The sequence below is a fragment of the Mesoplodon bidens genome (assembly GCF_964165515.1).
Source record: "Mesoplodon bidens genome assembly, chromosome: 2".
NCBI lineage: Eukaryota > Metazoa > Chordata > Mammalia > Artiodactyla > Ziphiidae > Mesoplodon > Mesoplodon bidens.
In genome coordinates, this window is record NC_138177.1 from 108,649,964 (window position 1) to 108,670,521 (window position 20,558).

The 20,558-nt window shown below is 39.6% G+C and overlaps 1 protein-coding gene across 1 annotated transcript; it reads left to right on the forward strand.

Moving 5' to 3' along the window:
* The first annotated feature begins 19,091 nt into the window (after window positions 1-19,091).
* On the forward strand, window positions 19,092-20,255 carry LOC308611973 (gamma-glutamylcyclotransferase-like). Its single transcript, XM_081224174.1, has one exon. The coding sequence runs from the start codon at window positions 19,164-19,166 to the stop codon at window positions 19,794-19,796; it is 633 nt and encodes a 210-aa protein (XP_081080300.1). The 5' UTR covers window positions 19,092-19,163; the 3' UTR covers window positions 19,797-20,255.
* Window positions 20,256-20,558: the final 303 nt, after the last annotated feature.

Consider the following 20,558-nt stretch of genomic DNA (forward strand, 5'->3'; position numbering starts at 1 on the left):
GAACAGGGGTAGAAATTTACGCCTAAGTTGATGCACCCATTATAAGAGAAAGTTTTTTCCTATTTCTGTCCTAGAACTTTAACCAGGATAATTTGTTCTTCCAAAAAAAAATTCTGTAGTATTTAAGAAAAGAAGAGCTGGCCATCTCACGATTTATCAATACTTGGAATGAAGATAGGGAGGACTAAATTATTAAATCCTTTGTATGTGTGAAACAGAATGTTAAATGCTTAATCCTCACATAAGTTACAAATGAGGAAACTGAGTCTTAGAAAGAAAAAAAGTAACTTTCTCATCATCATACAGATAGTAAGTGGCAGAGCAGAAATTCAAACCCAGGTCTATTTGACTCCAAAGTCCACACACTAATAAAAAATATACCTCATTCTGTCAAATTATCTGAGCCCCATCTTGCTATGGGTTCTTGTTTATTCTTCTCTGTGAACCCTGCATTTATAGAAAAATAAAAAAATGCCTAAGTTTACTTTTATTCAATGTGCATCAAAGTTTCACATTAACTGCCTATTTTTCTTTTCTTTTTCACCCAGAAGGTTTTTTTTAACTAAAACTTTTCAACCTTCTGTGATCTCTTTATAATTCCCTTTAAGATGCATAATTGTGCTCGATCCGTTTGTTAGAGGCTTTTGAAGTGTTAGAAAAAACTACATTAAAATTACTTTTTTTTCAGGTTTTATGTTAATGAACATAGGTGCTATTCAGAGCAAAGTCAGGGTGTCAAGGAAACTTTAGTTAAAGTTATTCATACATAAACTAAAAAAGGAAACATCTTTAGTGGAGGAAAAATACATTTAATGAGTAAGTACGGCACACAATTCCTCCTTTCAAAAATGTCAGCTCGTATTGAACCTCCATTCTAGATATCTTACAATTACTTTGTCAACAGAAGGTAGAGTAGTGATGGATGACGCACTGGTTCTTGAAACCAAACTTTCTGCGAGTTACTTAGGCTGAAACTAAGTGCTTTTACATTCCAGTCTTATTGATGATAGTGGTTTTATATTTATCACCCTGTCATTTCAGTTGACTGTATCAGGCTCTTCCCTGTAAGAATATGGACACTAATGGAGGTGTGTCCTTAGTGCTGGAAAGGGTCACAGATTCATTCTGCTAACACAGTCAGGGCACAGACTTCCCATGGAAGCTCGGAGGCAGCTTTTCCCATTTCAAAAAGAGATCAGCAAAAAGTGCCTTAAAAGGCATTTGCAATTGTTTTCTTACTAGCTCTCTTTTGACCATGACCCATTCTTGTGGCACTGCACACAGAGACGTTTGGCTCTCACTAATGGCGTGTTATTATTTTGCAGCCTCCCGTACAATAGGAAGAATTCTACCAGGACCTTGGCAAGTCCAGGACCTGATTGCAGCACTTTATTTATAAGAAATTCTGTCAAGAATCAATAATAGTCTTGGGTCTCAAGTTCTTTCTTTAATAATACTTTGATATGATTTGTCACAAGCTAGCCCAGAGTACCCGCCAGATTTTATTACTTACCTTGCAGCACAGTGTCTTATCTTTGAGTCACGAGATCAGCCATGGGGAGACCTTTAAAAGGCTGTATTCTTTACTGTTTGGTTATTACAGAAAGTCTGTATGACTCAATAATACCTTTTATAGGGTGTGCTGTCACATCTTCTCACAGATGTTTAACCCCACTGTAGATATACTGGAGGCCCGGAGGCCATTTTAGTGATATGGACATTGCTTTTCATGATTGGGTGCCTGATGTATCAACAGCAGGGAAAACAGAACTCTACAAAAAAAGCACAATGAAAACAAAACCAAAAACACTACCACCGTAACGAAAAATGTTGACTGATTTCCCCAGCCTGACTTTTCTGACTAGATCTCAAACTAACTGTCCATTTTGACAGAGATTTTGTTTAGAGTCCAGAGTGTTAGGTTTTTATTCCCTGAAAGCAGCAGAAATTTAGAGGTCAATTTAGATTCCTTTCCTGTGTGTGATCAGCTCCTCGGGTTTCGCTGTACATCTCAATAAATGCGATCCTCCTACAGCAGTAGCGCGCTGTACAGCAATAGCTGCAAATATATTTTGTACTGCTCAGCCGTGGAATTCATACTGTTGCAGCTAATGCCTGTTTGTAAATGCTTGTATCATTACATGTTGTATATTGTCAGCCTAGGGTTTCGTCTCTCCAGTCTGTTTTTCTTCCTTGAAGGAAAATAGCAGAAAATGTGCTAATACTCACTGTAGACAAAACACACACATACACACATACTCAAACACACTCACAAGCAGACACACACACAAACCAGGATTTCAAAATGGTAATCATTTTGAATTTTGAAATTAGAGGAAATGAGGGAGAAACACTCCTTGGAAAGTTATTATTTTAAATCTTTCATCTGTCTCCAAATTGGTACTAATTTTCAATGTAGATTTAAGAAAATTGTTGGTATGTGAGCAAACATTTTACTCAAAAGTTTTCTGTTTTGTTCCCGCGGCTGCTGCAGTTGTTGCCCAAGGGGAGTATCCTTACCAGGCCAGCTGGTTTCTCTAGCAGTTCGGATCCTGGCTGACCATGTACAGGGCCTGAGCAGTGACGCTTTTCCTGGGCTCAACCTGGGGCACACTGTCACTGCCCAGAGGACATCCTGGCTTTAGTTCCTTGTGTAGTCCAGATAAGAAGAGGCGGCAGACCCAGGAGGCCACAGTGGCTCCAGCTGCTGGCTATGGCTGTGATGCGCTGCCCTGCAGACTTTGTCTCTCTCCTCTCTCTAGATCGGGCATGCTTTTCGGTGCAGACTCAGGACACTTCCCGGCTCCTGTTCACCTGCCTTCCTCAAACTGGGCTTATGCTGAAGCTAAGGCCAGCTGATGGGTGACACGTCTCTGCTCCCGGCACTGCCCTCCTCCTCAGCTTCCACAATACTGAGAAGTGGTAAGAATGTGCAGTAAATTGCCTTGGACTTGACCCAAGAACCCTTGGTTACCTGTAAGACTGTGTCCAAGGACAAGGAAAAGGAATTTATATTTGCTAAATACCTACCGTGTGCCAAAATCTGAGCTAGGCTCTCCATATACATTATAGCTCCTTTAATGCTCATATCATGCCCTCTGTGATAACAGATGAGGAGCCCTACATTCAGAGAGTAGGGAGTTTGCTGCCATGCAAATGAGAGTGTGGGAACTGGCCTACGGAGTGAAGGGTGTCAGATTCTAAAATTCATACTTTCTCTACTCAAAACCATGCCACCAAATTGCCAAACTATGCAACTAGGCTCTTCCGTGTTACCATCCACGTACCACTGTCCGTTGGGGATTCTCATAAGCCTACTTTCCAGCCCGTTCCCCACATCATCCATGCCCTCTCTTCCTATCCAAATCCCAGCTCAGTCGTACATCTCTATGAACGCTTCTTCAATGAGCTTATTCAGGCCTTTGCTATTTTTCCAAACGTTTTATTTTGCAATAATTATAGATTCACATGTGATTGTAAGACCTAATGCACAGAGATCCTCTATACTCTTCACCCAGTTTCCGTCAGTTGTTTAATTATAACACAGTATCACAAACGGGATACTGACACTGTTACATTTCACCAGCCTTATTTAGATTTCACCAGTTTTACATGCACTCATTTGTGTGTGTGTGTATGTATTTAGTTCTAGGCAATTTTATCGCATGGGTAGATTCGTGGGATTATCACCACAATTAAGATACAGAACAGTTCCATCACAGGATCCCTTGTGCTGCTGTCATATAATCACAGCCACTTCCCTACCTACCCTTACCAGCTCCTGGCAATCACTAATCTGTTCTCCACTTCTACTTTGTTGTCATTTCAAGAATGTTATGTAAATGAAATCGTACCTTTTGAGAGTAAACCTATTCAGTTTTGAAATTTCTACTTTTGACTGGAGTATATTTTGTGTGGAATCATTTATTTATTCAAAAATAATTGCAGGTCCCCTACAACATGCCAGGCACTTTGCGATACTAGACATACAACAATGAACCACACTGACAAACAGCTCTGTACCATATATTTGGGTTCTTATTTGTAGTGAAGTATACTGTTCTTAAGGTATATTTCTGCTCTAAACTTTTATCCTATCAATAGATCTTATGCTCCCTGACAGCAGAGAGCTCATCACACAATTCTTCTGATTTTACATGTAAGGCCTAGAGCTGCAAACCTTTACTGAGCACATAGAACTTAGACTTATGGTACAGGGAGGAATCTGTGGAGATCATCTGGTCTGTTCTATGAAAAGAGCTTTAAGGGAAGTGACGTTATTACTCTCTTAACACATGGGAAGGGCCTTGCACTAAACAATGACATGTAAAATAATTTAAACATATCGGTTCCTTTCACAATCCCTTCAGCCCTCAACACCTCTCACTCAGATAGCTCACGCTCTCACTCTCCCAACAGTGTAAGTTCAGTGCCTTCAGTTTGCTATTGGCCTGTGCAACAGATGCACACCATCTTCTGAGTAAGATCTGCACATCACAAGAGAACAAGGCTCATCACTGTACAGATGGCAGGCTTGTTATACTCATACATCACCCTTAGCTGTATCAACACCAGGCTCCCTTTGTGACCACTGTTCAGTTCTTCTCGGTGCAGAGGGTAAAAGAATAAGTTCTTCCCTTCCTCTTAACCATGTAGATTCTGTGAGGATCTTCAGCAGATCTTGTGATGATTCCTTCAATCTGGTGGAGAGGTGAGAAAAATGAACTCAGTAAGTTTTGTAAAGGTTGATTGGCTTCCAGAATTGGTCACCAGCAAGTTCAAGTGTACAGAAAACAAATTTCTAATGTGGAATGTGACTGTTGTTATAGTTCTGTAGATTCCTATGGAGCAATAAACCAAGAAGAGTGAGTTCTATCGTGAGCTGGTGTGTCAAAAATTTTGTGATTACAGGACTGAATTTCCCAGAAGTACGTAACTGTTTAAATCGAGTTATTTTCCTCCTCCCCAATTACAAGTCTACTGTCTCTTTATTATATAACAATTGTTGACAAAGAATGGAAAGTTAAAAACCTCATTGAAGGATGTTGTATTCAGTTTTCTGTGTAAGAGAATTTCTGGAAACCCCAGAATACATAGTAAATTGATTCCAAAATATGACCTTTGTCCTGATAGGATGCTTAGGAGGAGAATGCAGTTTTTATCTCAGCACCTTCAGAACACTGACTTGGCACAATAATCCATTTGCTGACCCTAAAATGATAGAATGAATCCTTGTAGCAAATGATACATTGGAAAGATGAGAACTGAAGTACTCCATGAATTTGAAAAATGCCTTTATTCAATATGTCATCTGTTCAGAGGATTGAGTTGTTGGCACCAGATGAAGCAGCTAAGCTTGCTGGCAAAGTGAAACATGTGGACTTTTTTATCTGGCTCTTGATGAATTAGCTGACCTTGCTGGTGCTGCCCAATGTACATCTTTCTTAGGTTTTGTGTTATAGGAATCACAGTTTCATTGGCGGTGAAGTGATCTACATTTGGCAATAAAACATTTTCATGACCACTAGTGCAAAGAGGAAATTTTAGTACAACAAAATGGACTTAGCCCATGATTCATTTGGGCATAGTTTCAGAAGACAACCAATCCTGAACTAGCCATCATTTTCCATACCTAACACTTTCACCATCTGTCCATCATTTGGGGAATCGAGTACAGAACCTATCAGAAAGTAGACTGCTCTATGGTGAAAGTCTACTTAGACTTCACAAGTTGCTTCAATCTGCTGTCTTTGGCTGTGATTGGGAAGGAATAAGCCATCTCTGTCATGACTGTGGGGGGGTATTCCATTTTGTTAATTGACACAGTTCATGAGTCAGATGAAAATATCTTACTTTTTTGCAACTTACATGAAGTACAATGAAGAACTGGTGCTCATTAATGAATTATTTAGCTCCCATAGGTTCTGGAAAGATTTGGAGAAGTAAGAATTTCCAGAACAATAAACAAAACTAAGAAAGTAGTCTGAGATACTTTTTAACAAATTCTTTCAGTTGCTATTTAAAAGACAATAATTATAGCATTCCAGATAATTATCAGATAAGATTTAATGGGAAAGGCAAAACATTTTTATTCATTAAGTTATCATAATTTTGTCTTAGAAGGAATTTTAATATTTCTGCCAGGCCCTAGAGGGAAGATACTGAAAGAACAATAAAATGCTTACAAAAGTTATATCTGGAATTTACTGGGTTATTACTAATTTAAAAAGAAACTAAATGTCTTTTAAGAATGAGGCAGAAGCCATGTTAACTGACGTTAATGTAGATATGATGAATGAAATTGTCTGAACAGAGGACCTTGTATGGAGTTTGTGGAGTGATGATGATGATGCCATCTCAATGCAGTTGATAGATTGAGAATATGTGACATGATGTGCCATGAGGGGGGAAATAAACCTAGCAGAGTGGTGTTGCATGCCCTAAAATGGAATATCAGGAGATTTGCTACTACAAGTACAGTTTGGATTGCCAAGTTGCTTATTTTCACTCTAAACAATTCTAGGTGAGTCAGAACTTCTGGTGGGTGCACTCTTCATGCCTTGTGATAAACATCCTATATTTCCAGATTCTTTATCAATAATTGGTTATGACTAACCTGAATGAATTTTTCTATCTTTTTTTTTTTTTTTTTTTTTTTTTTGTGGTACGCGGCCCTCTCACTGTTGTGGCCTCTCCCGTTGCGGAGCACAGGCTCTGGGCTCGCAGGCTCAGCGGCCGTGGCTCACAGGCCCAGCCGCTCTGCGGCGTGTGGGATCTTCCCAGACTGAGGCACGAACCCGTGTCCCCTGTATTGGCAGGCGGACTCTCAACCACCACGCCACCAGGGAAGCCCTTCTATCTTTTCTCTTAACTGTACTTTTTTGTATACAAATACTGTGCTAAATACTTCCTATATATTTCTTCCTGCTAAGATCCAAATGATGGCAATATTATTATCAGCCTCATTTTTTAAGTGTTGGAACAGAAAGCTAGAAAGAGCCTAAGTTCCTGTCATAAATAGGACTGGCCACCTACATCTCCTGTAAAACACAGTTGTGTTAGAGTTTTCTTCATATATAGCTAAACTTAATCCTAACTGATATACTGATCCATTAAAATTCCATGGAAAAGGGGAATTAGGGCAATTTTATGTGCTAAGCAATTTATATGTAATAACTCATGTAATTCTGACACCTAAGAAAGGTATTATATTCCCATGTCACAGTTGACAAAGAGTCTCAAAGAAGTTATCTTACTATAAAGATGAGAACTTTGGAATCCGGAAAGGTTGTCTAACTTCACACAGGTAGTAAATATAGGTAAACCACAGGTCTTTCTGGTTCCAAATTCCATGCTTTTAATTGTACTATATTGCCTTAAAATATAAAAACCAAATTTAAAAGTTCCCTGTCGGGCTTCCCTGGTGGCGCAGTGGTTGAGAGTCCACCTGCCGATGCAGGGGACACGGGTTCGTGTCCCGGTCTGGGAAGATCCCACATGCTGCAGAGCGGCTGGGCCTGTGAGCCATGGCCGCGGAGCCTGTGTGTCCGGAGCCTGTGCTCCGCAACAGGAGAGGCCACGGCAGTGAGAGGCCAGCATACCGCAAAAAAAAAAAAAAAAAAAAAAAAAAGTTCCCTGTCTTTACTATCACATGATTACTCCTGGTTGAGAAAGGAAGAGAGAGTAAACAGATAAACCTTTAGCTGCCCATGGAAAGCGAGCTGGCACTATTTGTTAAGTGAAGAATGAATAAATGATAACTTTCTTTTCACTAGTTCTGCTGCAAGCACCTATACCAGACCTAAAACAACAACTACAACAATAACAGAACTTTTTAAAATACTCAAAACCAAAAATACCCATTGAGAAGATTCAGGATCCCAGGCATAGAAGTAAACTGGGATGTGGTGGGAACTGCAAGTTTTGCGATGAAGTGAAAGTCTCATACTGAAGAGAGACCACTCCAATATCAGCTCTACTACTATGCCCAGGTCCAGAATGCTAGCATCAAGAGGGGGAATTGGATGATGCTTCTCTAGTGAAATTAAGCTACCACAGACCTACAGATGACAATAGTTGGTTGGCCCAGTGAAAAAGCCAGCTGATCACTCGCGCTACAGAGACACTCATTAGTTCACAGTTGCACTAATGTATGGTTTCCCATCAACTCTTTAATGCCTAACTATCAACGGAGAACTAAGAATGATCAGATACTTTAATAAAGAGAAACAAATAAACAAAAGAACAGAACTGATAAGAAATCTGGACAATGGAAAGAATGAATATCTTTCACTGATGCATCAACAACTGAATGCTATGAAAAATGGAACAATCTGAGAAAAATAAAGTGTTTTTAAAATTAATGTATGAGAGCCAAATTTTAATAAAAGTGTTAGAAGATGCAGTCAAAAAGTATCCTAGAAAGAACAAAAATAGAAAGAGATGAACAGATGAAATGTTTTTGAACATCTTATGAACCAAAAGTGAGGTCTAACATATACTTAATAGGCATTCTAGAAAGAGAGAACAGAGAAAATAATGGCAAGGAAGTTATTTTTAAAAGAAGACAGGAAAATTAAAAAAAAAAAAAAACAGACTAAGAATATAAAGTGAAAAGTCCATCTGTGCTCCCAGAAGCATGATTGAACAAAAGACCACACAAAAGTGAACTGTAATGAAACTTTGGAGTACTACCGATAAAGAGATGGCATTAAACTTATAGACTACAATATTGAAAGAGAGAAGAGCAGAAGAATAGCTCTAAGTTTGGAGGGAAGAAAGATTTCTAAATTCACCTTTTCTCTAGAAGCTACTAGAGGATGGTGCTCCAACAAAACATGGTCATAAAAACTAGATCCAACATTGCAGAAAGGATAAGGTATTTCTTAGGATGACTCAAAAGGAAATACAGGAGACAATTACTATGTAGCAGGACTAGAAATTGTCAGTCCATATTGAAACCAGAAATAGAGAACTCCAGAGGGCTAGATGAGAAAACATAGTTAGATCTTGTTAGATCTGACTGGGTGGAATATTGTATGAAGAGGCACACTTTGGGGTGTGAGTCAGTAATTCAATAGATATTAAAAGAAACCAAGCAAAAGAAGAAATTACACAATTATTACTTTTAAAAAATGAGAAGTTATACAATAAATATATGTAAGCAGAGTCAACTACTTGCCTCATCAAGGAAATATATGTACATAATAACAGCAATAAAGACTGTGGATATGAATTTAACTCCAAGTTGACAAAACTCGATGGCAAGTATCAGGGAAAGAGAGAAAGAAGTTATGTCTGTGTGTGTATGTGTGTGTGTGTGTTTAAAAGAGCTAAAATCTTCATTTACCATTATAGTAGATCAATGGATAATGTTTAAAATTGATAAATCACAATATAGCTGTGTAGATGTAGACATAATTAAAAACATTGAAAAAGTTGTTGCCCTTGGTGGTATGTGAACTGGGTAGCAAGCAGAGGGAATAATCTTTAAAAATAAATAAATATATATATATATAGTCTATATATATATATATATATAGTGCTTTTAGTAATGGTTAAATTCTTCAACTGTATACTCATATTGCTTCAATTTTTTGTTTGTAAAAATTTCCCATCATCGTTACTTGAACACCCCTGAATCTATCAGTTTCCTCTAAAATCAGTATTATGCACACTCAGAGTTCTTAGAAAGGGAAGAATGTATTCCCCCTGTGGTGTTTCCTTTTCAGTTCTGAGCACAGCAAAGACATGTTACATAACTCCGAATTTCAACAAACACCTGGAAACCAGGCTGTATGTATTGCTCAGATGAGACCAGACATGAAGAGATTGGTAGTGACAAGTGTTGTCACTTCTCTCTCTGACAGCAGGCAAGTGGCACACTGTATATACAAGGTCTGATACCATGCTTTCGAGATGAAAAAAAAAAGAAAGGCAAGTGAAAAATAACATTTCAGAAAGAGCTAGCTGGGAAAATAACTACAAATTACACAGGATTTAGCTTTGCTCTTAGCTTTTTTTTTGGCGGTACGCGGGCCTCTCCCGCCACGGAGCACAGGCTCTGGACGCGCAGGCCCAGCGGCCATGGCTCACGGGCCCAGCCGCTCCGCGGCATGTGGGATCCCCCCGGACTGGGACACGAACCTGCGTCTCCTGCATCGGCAGGCAGACCCCCAACCACTGCGTCACCAGGGAAGCCCCCTGCTCTTAGCTTTTATAAAGACCCAAGAACTACGAACGGAGTGTTTAAGCCCTAATTAAGTCTCCTCTTGATCATCTGCACTGCACACCCAATTCTCAGGCTACGTTTTAAAGAGGCATCATATCGTCTTCTAATTCATCTGCTCTTTTTACTGCCTTGCATTTTGTTTAATTTCCCCTTTGTTTTCCTTGAGTAAAAAGCAGTTAAAGTGAGTCATTAAGAACTAAATAATTACAAAATGAAAAAATAGCTCAGATGAATTTTAATTAGAATCTAATTTAATGGGATTTGAACCCAGCACACTGGAAATCTATGGCAGTAATTTTAGCCATTAAATTACATGGCCTTTGCTTAAACTCAGTGGGAATTTAGAGAGATGATTTTGGCTGCTTGAAGACACCATATTTTTTCCATTAATGCCAGGGAAATATATTGAGTGACTGAAATATTGCTAATAAGAATAAATGTGAAAGTTGTAAATTTCAAACAATGTAAGACCCATAGTTCATACCTGAATTTCCCAATGTGTATGTGACATTTCATTAAGCTCAAAGCTGAAGACACACTGTATTATGTCTGACCTCTTTAAAAAAGGAACCTAAATATTTCCACAATTTATCATCCTTTGGAATCTAACGATAATAAGGCAGAGAATGTGACAGGATCTGTTCTAGGTTGAGAGAAAGCCCTCATGGAAGCGCTTTGGTCCTGAGCTCAGATGTGAGGCATCGCCATGCCCTCCTAGAATTCCCAGTCCTTTCCACTGTCTTCCAGTGGGTTGTTTTTCATCCATAAAATGGGAACAGTGAAATATACCCATTTGGGTGGGAGATTATAAGGTAGATTAATTAAAATCAACACCTCAAACCCTTCCAGGAAGGATAACGCATGTTAAGCGTGAGGCAGAATTCCCAAAGGGATTTGAACTCATCTCAGAAGTAAGTGATTCCACGCTGAACCACTAGGCTGTACAGCCTTGAGAAATACCCCTGTGGTTTCATTAGAGCTAAGTCAGCCACTGGAGGGAGCCAATATGACTCTCACAGTGTAGATGAATATGCTGAACTGGTAGGGAAAGAAATTTTAAAATGGCATGTAAGGATGACAGAATTTGTACAAAATCCCTTTTATTTATTTATGCCAAAATCTGTGAATGTAAAATGCCATCTCAATCATGCTTTATTTATGGTGTGGCTTTTTCTTTGGGGGAAAAAAAAAGAAAAGAAGAAGCATGTTGGCTTGACGTTCTCCTCTGATTGAATCTCCTTCCCACCGGCAAGTGAGTGATGTGGAGAGCTCAGACAACGGAGCAAGCCTCAGCACATGCCGAACCGGGTGTGGGTGTGGGCACGCTCCCTGACTCTGCTTGCCTGCTCTGATCTGGGCAGGTTTGAAAAGGCATTGCTTGTCATTTCATGCAGCTAGAAATCATTCCTGTGCCTCTCCTTGAATAGAGGGATGTGCAATATGTAAAATTCCTAAAGACAATTTTATTTATAGCTGTTGCAAACAATGTTTATACAAAGTTTATTAAATATGTCACCCACATTGATTTATCCCAACCAATCTCTTCAATCACTAATATTTATGTGATAGGTTCAGTTGCAACAATTATTTTATATGCTGTAGAGTATGTTATAACTAGGGATTCACCCTGGCAATTATATGAAAGATAAAATGCTTCCTGAAGACCTCAGGGCAGACCAGGAAGTATATTATTGGACACAAGGTGGTTTTAACTGAATGCCACGGCACTAAATTTAGAGCAAGAAATGTAGAGCATCTTATGCTTAAAAATGAAAGCTAGTTTTGTGTCCTTTCTGAATTTTTCTTATTACTGGGATGGTAGTAAGATCCTCTGCACATTTCCTTTCCCACATCCAAAACCTTGGGCCTGGAACCACTTTCCTTGTCATCTCTTTGAATTTCTGTCATCTCTTGCTCCTCAGCAGCATTTATCTAGTGCCCAAAGTGGGCAGGAGAGTCTACTTGGCATTTACAAAGACGTATGAAAGAAACTAGACACACGTTAGTTGCCTGAAAGGAATTGGCATCTGATGTGAGGGGCTGAAGCACAGCTAACAAAAAAATCAGAATTTCCTAAAGAGCCCAAGGTAACTATTGAAACTATGAGATAATAAACTCAACAAAACAATGCAAAAAAAGTTATTTAAAACCACAACTGAATGTAACTTCTTCTGTTTCCTAAGAAAGACTAAAAAGTTCTTTGTTTGGCAAAATTGTCTTGACAGACCCACTTTGGTTTGGAGAGTAGGGCCTTGGAGCATGGTATGAAAGTAGACAGTAGCAAGATGCTGCAGAGCGGCTAGGCCCGTGAGCCATGGCTGCTGGGCCTGCGCGTCCAGAGCGTGTGCTCCGCAACAGGGGAGGCCACAACAGTGAGAGGCCCGCGTACCGCAAAAAAAAAAAAAAAAAAAAAAGTAGACAGTAAAACAAAGAGGTAGCTCAACTGTTCTGCAAAAGAACTTATCAGACTTTGGGGGCTGAAGTTCACTGTAGAAAGGAGAGGGAAGAAGTTTGGGATCTAGGAGGGTGAACAACAATCACTGAGAAATTCTGGGTTCTCCTGAGACTGGGAAATGACCTCTGAGTGCAGACGTGTCATGTTCAGGTTGGAAAATTTTGCTGTGTTGTAGTGTATGCCTCTGCCTGTTCCCAAGTCAATGTTTTGGGAAGTGGGGAGTCCAAACTGAAGTAAATTGTTTCATAAGAGCACATCATGATAATCGATAGACTGAAATAATTTGGTCTTTGGTTGAGGCAGAAATACAAAACCAGGGGTAACTAGTTTTATCAAGATTCTCCCTAACTTCCAGAATCTCTGGGGAGACTGGGAGGATCCTTACTGTGAAGGCTCCTTTTAAAATAATTTAATCTCAGGTGACAGGGTGAACCCTGACCTAAGGATCATGCAACATTTCCCCAGGCAATGAATGGGTTCTTCCAGTTCTACAGTGGCAGTCTGCTTCTACTCCTTTCTTCCCCTCACTATTATTATTTTTTAAAAAAAACATTAATTTCTCTGCCAGGAGAGATTTTTTTCCACTAACCAAATCTTCCTCTTCAGTTGCTATTGGATTTGATTTTCAGGCTGCTTCATTTCATAGCCTTTTCTAAAGATTAGCAGTATAGGCAATGGAGATCTTTGGGGCCATGGGTTGGAAATAATTGTGTAAAACCTATCACTCTCAGGTGGAACCTACTGAACTTACAGAAACTTTGTGGTCACCTCTTTTTAGGAAAGCAATTATCCATGAGCTACATGAATGAATCTATTGATTAACCATTCATTGAGTGATCCTGGACCCAGGCTACAAGCTAGACAAAAGACTTGAGAAAGACCTCCATCTACAGTGAGTTTGCATCTTCATGAGGAGGGAAATGAATTCCTCTAAGGAGAACTGTCAAAACAGTATGGACTGATTCTCATCTTTTTTTGGTCTAATTTATCATTTAATGAAAAGAGGAAAGATTTGACTTCATCTTGATAGTAGGAATTTGGGCTTTGTCTCATATGTCCATAAAACAGGGTTATCTGTTAGGAAAAGTTCACAGAACCTAAGAAATTAGAGACTCTCACTGCGGTTGCTAAAGGATAGGTTGTAATCTTAGTACTAAGTTGGTATCCAGAAAAAAATATATAACCAACTTAAGGGCTTCATAGTTTTACATGGTATGATGCTATACTATTCTTTTATACTCTTCCTATGGGGATCTTGGTTTACAGCTCTTGACAAAGAAAGCTCATTCACTAGAGTTCCACAAAAATATAGGATAATGTTGCTGACAGTAAGATTCCCCAAATTTCTGTTCCTATGAGACCATGACGCAGAGTGTCTGGGGCCTGCTTTATATATTCCCTCCAAATCCCAAGTTCCATTGAATTGCCAACCGCATTGCTATCTGATTGCCACAATTCCTTGATATATGAAATCATGGTGGAATTTCCTTGGAATGATATATCTTAAGCAGGGATATAGCATTCAATGATTTCCAGATGCCTTAACAATGATGGTCCACTGCGTAAGGAGTTACCACAGATTATCTCCCCTTTGATTTGTCACAGTTCTGTATGGAGTTTATTACTAAAAGAAATACTAACCTAGCCTTCTACAGCAGCTTATTTCTGAAATCTTTAGACAATATTACAAAAAAGGAGGCTGTTATTCCTTTTACTGACATGGGAATGGTCAGTGACTCTTGCCAAGCTCCCAGAAAAAATCAAGTAGAAAAACACAGTCCTGGGCTTCCCTGGTGGCGCAGTGGTTGCGAGTCCGCCTGCCGATGCAGGGGACACGGGTTCGTGCCCCGGTCCGGGAAGATCCCACATGCCGCGGAGCGGCTGGGCCTGTGAGCCATGGCCACTGATCCTGAGCGTCCGGAGCCTGTGCTCTACAACGGGAGAGGCCACAACAGTGAGAGGCCCACGTACCACAAAAAACAAAAACAAAAAACAAAAAACAAAACCCACAGTCCTGAAGTGCCTTGTGTCCTAAGCATGGAACAACTATCCAGTGTTCTAGAGACTGCTCCTCCTTCCCGTGAACACAGTGGACAGGTACTGTCAACAGTACACTGAGCAGGGCAGAGCAGAGCTCATTCTGTCTGCCATGTACCTTGGCCTTCACACTGCTGCCACACATGCGATCTTGGATTCTGCACCACAGACCTATACAAAACTAATTGTTCATGTGATTTTCTTTCTGAGCCACTGCAGATGTCCCTTTCTGTAACAATTTAATTAACACTTTAAAATAATGATGCATTAATTAATGCCAAGTTACAATGAAAATCCGAGAGAATTACACTTTATATCAACATTAATGCAAAATGAGTTCCTCCTGGATAATTTTTCTTACAATGAATACAAAAAGAGATAATACTAATTAGGCCATCAATTTAAATTTACCATAATTTCAATCCACGTCATTTATCTGTTTCCCAGCACAAAACAATTCCGGTCTACCACACATTTGTACTGCGATAGGGATGTCTGTGTAGCAACCAGACCAGGGTCAACTTTAGGGTATTGTGAGATGGGCCTGAATGTTGTACCTCAGTTACTGAAAACAGGGTGTGTGTGTGTGTGTGTGTGTGTGTGTGTGCGAGAGAGAGACAGAGAGAAAGAGAGAAATCCAACTCTTTAGTAATATAAAATGCCCTGACTTGAATAAAGTTACATGCTCAATCTTATAATATGCATGGCATAAGTCATCAGGCTGTCTATGAAGCCGCATATAATTCAGTCTATGTTTCACTTTCAGGGTCATGACCCAGGAGTTAGAAGAACTGTACTATCACAGGGCCACTTGTTCCTGAGCAGACCTAAATCACCTCTTCCCATGTACAAAAGTGATACCATCACCTGTTACATTTTGTTTTCTTTGCTTCTAATGATCAGATGCTCCTTTCAGCATGAGGAAGAGAACAGGCTCCAAAGGTTAACTTTACGACAATTACTAAAGGAAAACATGGCAGTGGCTCCTCCGTTTCATCTCTTTTCTTTCTTCAGTGACCCTTCACACTTGCCTTTCATGTTGAGACTCACTTCATATCTAGAACTTGAGGATCTGTAGACCACTGTGCTTCTAAGTCAAAACACCCCAACTAAATATTTTCATAAAAATCTTAAATATTTTATTCTTATGGAAGTCTTTCAACAGTAAGAGGGCTCATTGGGGCACATCCCTTCAGGGCTTAATCTTAAATTATACTCTCTTTTTGATGAGAAGCCTCTAAGATGATAGAATTCCCACCTCTCATATTTGGGAATTCTGACATATACCTTGCTAAAGTGCAGTGAAAACATATTTAATAAAATGGCCAATTATAATGCAGAAGTAGGTATGGAAATTTTCCAACAAAACCAATAATCTTCCAACAATAAGAATCTCTACCTTCAGAAGGGATAACTTCTGAATGTGGTTGCAGTCCTTGTACCTTCGGGGCACTTTCCTGGATGTGTGCTTACTCCTTTTAGCAATTTGAGTTATCATCATGACCCTCTTGAAGATCACTTTTCCCTTTTATTAAATGACAAAAAAATTTGGCTCTTTATAGTTTGGTTTTCCCATGTTCTAAATCAGCAATGGAAATTTCTGCTTGCCCAGGTGTTCTCAAAGAAAGTAGGCAATGCGCCTAAATGAAGTCTGGCAGAAAGAAATTAATTTTTAAAAATCAATAAGCTCTGCCTTTGTTTTTATTCAGCTTTAGGGGAATACATATCAGTGACATTTACCTTGGACTACATCTCCATGGCTGAAATAACAAGAGCATGTCAGAGCAGATCAGGGAGCATGGGTGATCCATTCCACCTCCTCCGCCTGGTTGACGGCCAGGCGGTAGATGATGAAGACAGTTGAAAAACTGACCTTGTAGGACTACTTGGTATCATACAGTCCTCTTTCAACCATATATATCTACCAGAGGCATCAAAATGATGTAATTCAACATGTGTTCCTTGTCTGCATCTATAGAGTTTTTCATGAAGATGGTAAAATCCACTGAGCTAGTTCATCATATATGTCATTAATTATACGTTTGAAATTTCTTAAGGTAATTCTAGAAATTAAATAGCACATTTTCATAGCTTAGCTCAGTATCTCAATGTTTGTTTGTTTGTTTGCCTCTTACATTACTTATATCCTCTCCTTACTCCATTCCCCTATCAGGAAATACTAGTAAAATCTATGGAAATTTGGGAGCATTCTGAAATGGAACTGTTTTACAAAGATTGTGTCACGTTGCTGGCAGAAGAATGTTTTCAAGTCTGTTCTTTTAACAGTCTCTTAGCAAGGTTATTATACAAGGAAACTATTTAGGCTATTTCTCACTTGACATAATTTAATCCTTCTAGTTTTAGGTTTATTTTGAAATAACTGAATGGTGAAGGTGACGCCCCTCAAATGCTGGATTACATTAGGTTAGAAATAGTGACTTGACAAAGAAAAAAATGAGCCTCCTTATTAAATAATCTTCCTGATTTTCTTCACCCACATTTATCAAAACTCAGAATGAGCAGGAACCATAAGATCCTAATGGTTAAGCCTCAACTTAACCACATGGGTAGGAACCTGTTTGCCCCGTCTATTTTCCCTCTGGGATTTTTGCTTTGATGCTTTGATTCTTAACTCTGGAATTAGATAGAATTTCAAATCCCAGCTCTTCCCTCTGCAAGCTACCTACCCTCTCTAAGCTTCAGTTTTCTCATCTACAGGGTGGAGATGATAATACGAGTGGTTTTGAAGACTGAACGAAAGTGCTTAAACAGTGTTTTGCACCTTTAGTTCAGGTTCTATTGGCTGAAAATTCATTCATTGGTTCTGCAAACGTTGATCACCTTTTGTTGCCAGTCATAAGCCTCTGGCAATAATAAGATAATTAAGATAAATTCTCTATCCAAAGAACTTCACAGTCTAGGTGCCCATCCAGGTACAAAAGTAAATAATTAAAATACACTGTGTTATAATGGAGGTATGAACAAAATACTATACAGTAACAGAGAAAAGGAGAGATTAACTTTCGGGAATTTGGGGAGGATCCACATAATAGGTGATATTTGAGTTAGAGCCCAACAAAGAATAAAGGCAACACTGTTCTAAGAAACAAAAACAGATGTAGGAAAGAGGTGGGTTCATCATGTGACAAGCTATCTCCTGTGGTTAGATATGGATATGGACATACACGGGTTCATAACAGCCTGTTTGTGAGGACAGAAAGTTGTTTAAGCAAGTTTGGATGTAAATTATCAAAAATATGTATTTTCCTACTTATAACTCTGGACAGTTTGGTAAACATAACCAAAGTCTTAAATTTTTAGGTACACTATGCCACAGCATTCCTATTTCTAAGAATTTATTCTAAGGGAATTGGCATGAAATGAGAATAAAATTTTGACATGAGCTTCTGGTTCTCACCAAGAAGGCAAACTAGAAGGGCTGTTGGACCTACCTGCCTCAAATCAATCCTAGAGACATTAAGAAAAAATGAGAAACAGACTCTAGGACAAACAATACCACAAAACTGAGAAACCAATGGGACCACAAAGGATGGTTGACTTTTGAATGTGTGGTAGTGGCTGGACGCATGAAGGGATGACAGCTGGAGACACAGGGTGTAACTGTATATGTCAATGAACACATGAACTGGACAAGAAAGGTTTAATTTTTGTTATCCTTCCTCTCATTGTCTTAGGACCACTAATGCCTGCTATTTTGCTAGTGATCCATACTCTGGGTGTTTGGGTCTGTGGGATAGGATCAAAGTAGCATAGCAAAAATCCCTTAGGGCATGAATAATTGGGGTGAACATGTTCCTACCCATCAGCTGTCTTCTGGTACCCACTGGTTCACCCCTCCCCTCTGAACCCCACAGCTGGTGGGCTACCATGCAGGGAATCTGCCTCCTGACACTGTTGCTTGGCAACAAGACTTTCCCAGAGGAGTTGTCTAGTGAGATTGCAGAAATAGAGTGTGGTCAAGAATGATTATATGTTGGCTTAGGTCTCTGCTCTGGGCCCATACTTCCTTCTCCTTATACTTGCTGGTCTGACCAAACTAGGACTTTGGTCCTTGGGCTTTTCCACTGCACAGTCTACCAGACAGAGAGCAGCTGGCACTCATAAGAAAACATGGACTCATGGACCGAGATAGTGAGCCTACTATGGCATTTAACTTCCTAACAGAACACACACCAAACTGGGCAATATACATCTTCTGAGCATAAACTTTTAGAATAGGTGGATGAATAATCTAAAATAAGTATGATTAAAATACTTACATAATTGAAAAATAGAACCAGGAATGAGTTAAAAGATCAGAATGAGAGTCAGAAGAGTGCTCAGAAGTGACTCGCCCGGCCCCAGCTTCCCGCCTTTCCCCTAACCTCCAAGGCTGCGTGGCGCCGCGCTTCCTGGACTGGGGTCGTCGGCCACCGCGCTATGCTCCTCGTCCTCTCCTCACTCTCCTGCTACAGATCCCAGGTCCGTGCAGGCGTCCGGTGGGACATGGCGAACTCGGGCGGCGAGGACCTCCGGAGCCAGGAAGGGGAGAGTTTTCTCTACTTCGCCTATGGCAGCAACCTGCTGACGGAGCGGATCCACCTCCGAAACCCCTCGGCCGTGTTCTGCAGCGTGGCCCGCCTGCAGGATTTTAAGCTTGACTTTGGCAATCCCCAAGGCAAAACTAGTGAAACTTGGCATGGAGGTACAGCCACCGTTTTTCAAAGTCCTGGCGATGAAGTATGGGGAGTAGTATGGAAAATGAACAAAAGCAATTTAAGTTCTCTAGATAAGCAAGAAGGGGTTAAAAGTGGAATGTATGTCCCAATAGAAGTTAATGTTTCTACTCAAGAAGGAAAAGAAGTAACCTGTCGAAGTCATCAAATGACAAATTATGAGCGTGTTCCCCCATCACCCCAGTATAAAAAGGTGATTTGCCTGGGTGCAAAAGAGAATGGTTTGCCACTGGACTATCAAAAGAAGTTAAACGCAATAGAACCAAATGACTACAAAGGAAAGGTCTCAGAAGAAATTGAAGACATTATCAAAAAGGGGGAAGCAAAAACTCATTAGAACCTAATAGAATACATCTACAGATATTTTCTCTATGTGCTAATACATTTTTAACATTTAGAGCAGGGATCTGGGATATCTCTCTGTTTAATATCTTTTCAACAGTGTTCTGAAGGGGTATCTCACTTGGATGATTCCTTGTTTTCAGGCTATAAAAAGACCTGGGATAGGAGTTAGACAATTGAAAAGGGGGCCTTGCGGCATTGGAATGCATGACAAGTAGATGTGAGTATTCCTTCTGTGAACCCTTAAAGTTATTTTATTGAGTTGATCTGAAGTGTATTTTTGCTCTGTGATAAAGGGTAGATTTGCAACTTAAGGATGGTGCTGGTAAATCACTCTGCTCTGGGATTTTTTCTTAGCTTACTAAGAGCAAGAAAACTGCAGAGACATTTGATTATAACAACTTCAAAATTTAAAAGATGGCATACTGTTCCTTGAGGAATAAATGTATTTGTGGTTTAAATTTTTTTTAATAAAAAAAAAAAAAGATCAGAATGAGAAACTCTCCCAAAAAGCAGGAAGTAGGATGAGGAGGTAGAACATAGAAAAGCTAAGAGTTACAGAGTCTAGAAATAGAAGTGCCATTATCTAGATACAAGAAATCTCAGGGGAAAAGAAGAAAAATAGAATGAAATACTTAAAGAAATAATGAAGAAAAGTGTCCCACTATTTTTGAAAACTGAAAGACCTTAGAATGAGATGGGCTTATAGAGCACCAAACAAGAAAAATAAGGAAAGCTTCACATAGGGAATATCAAA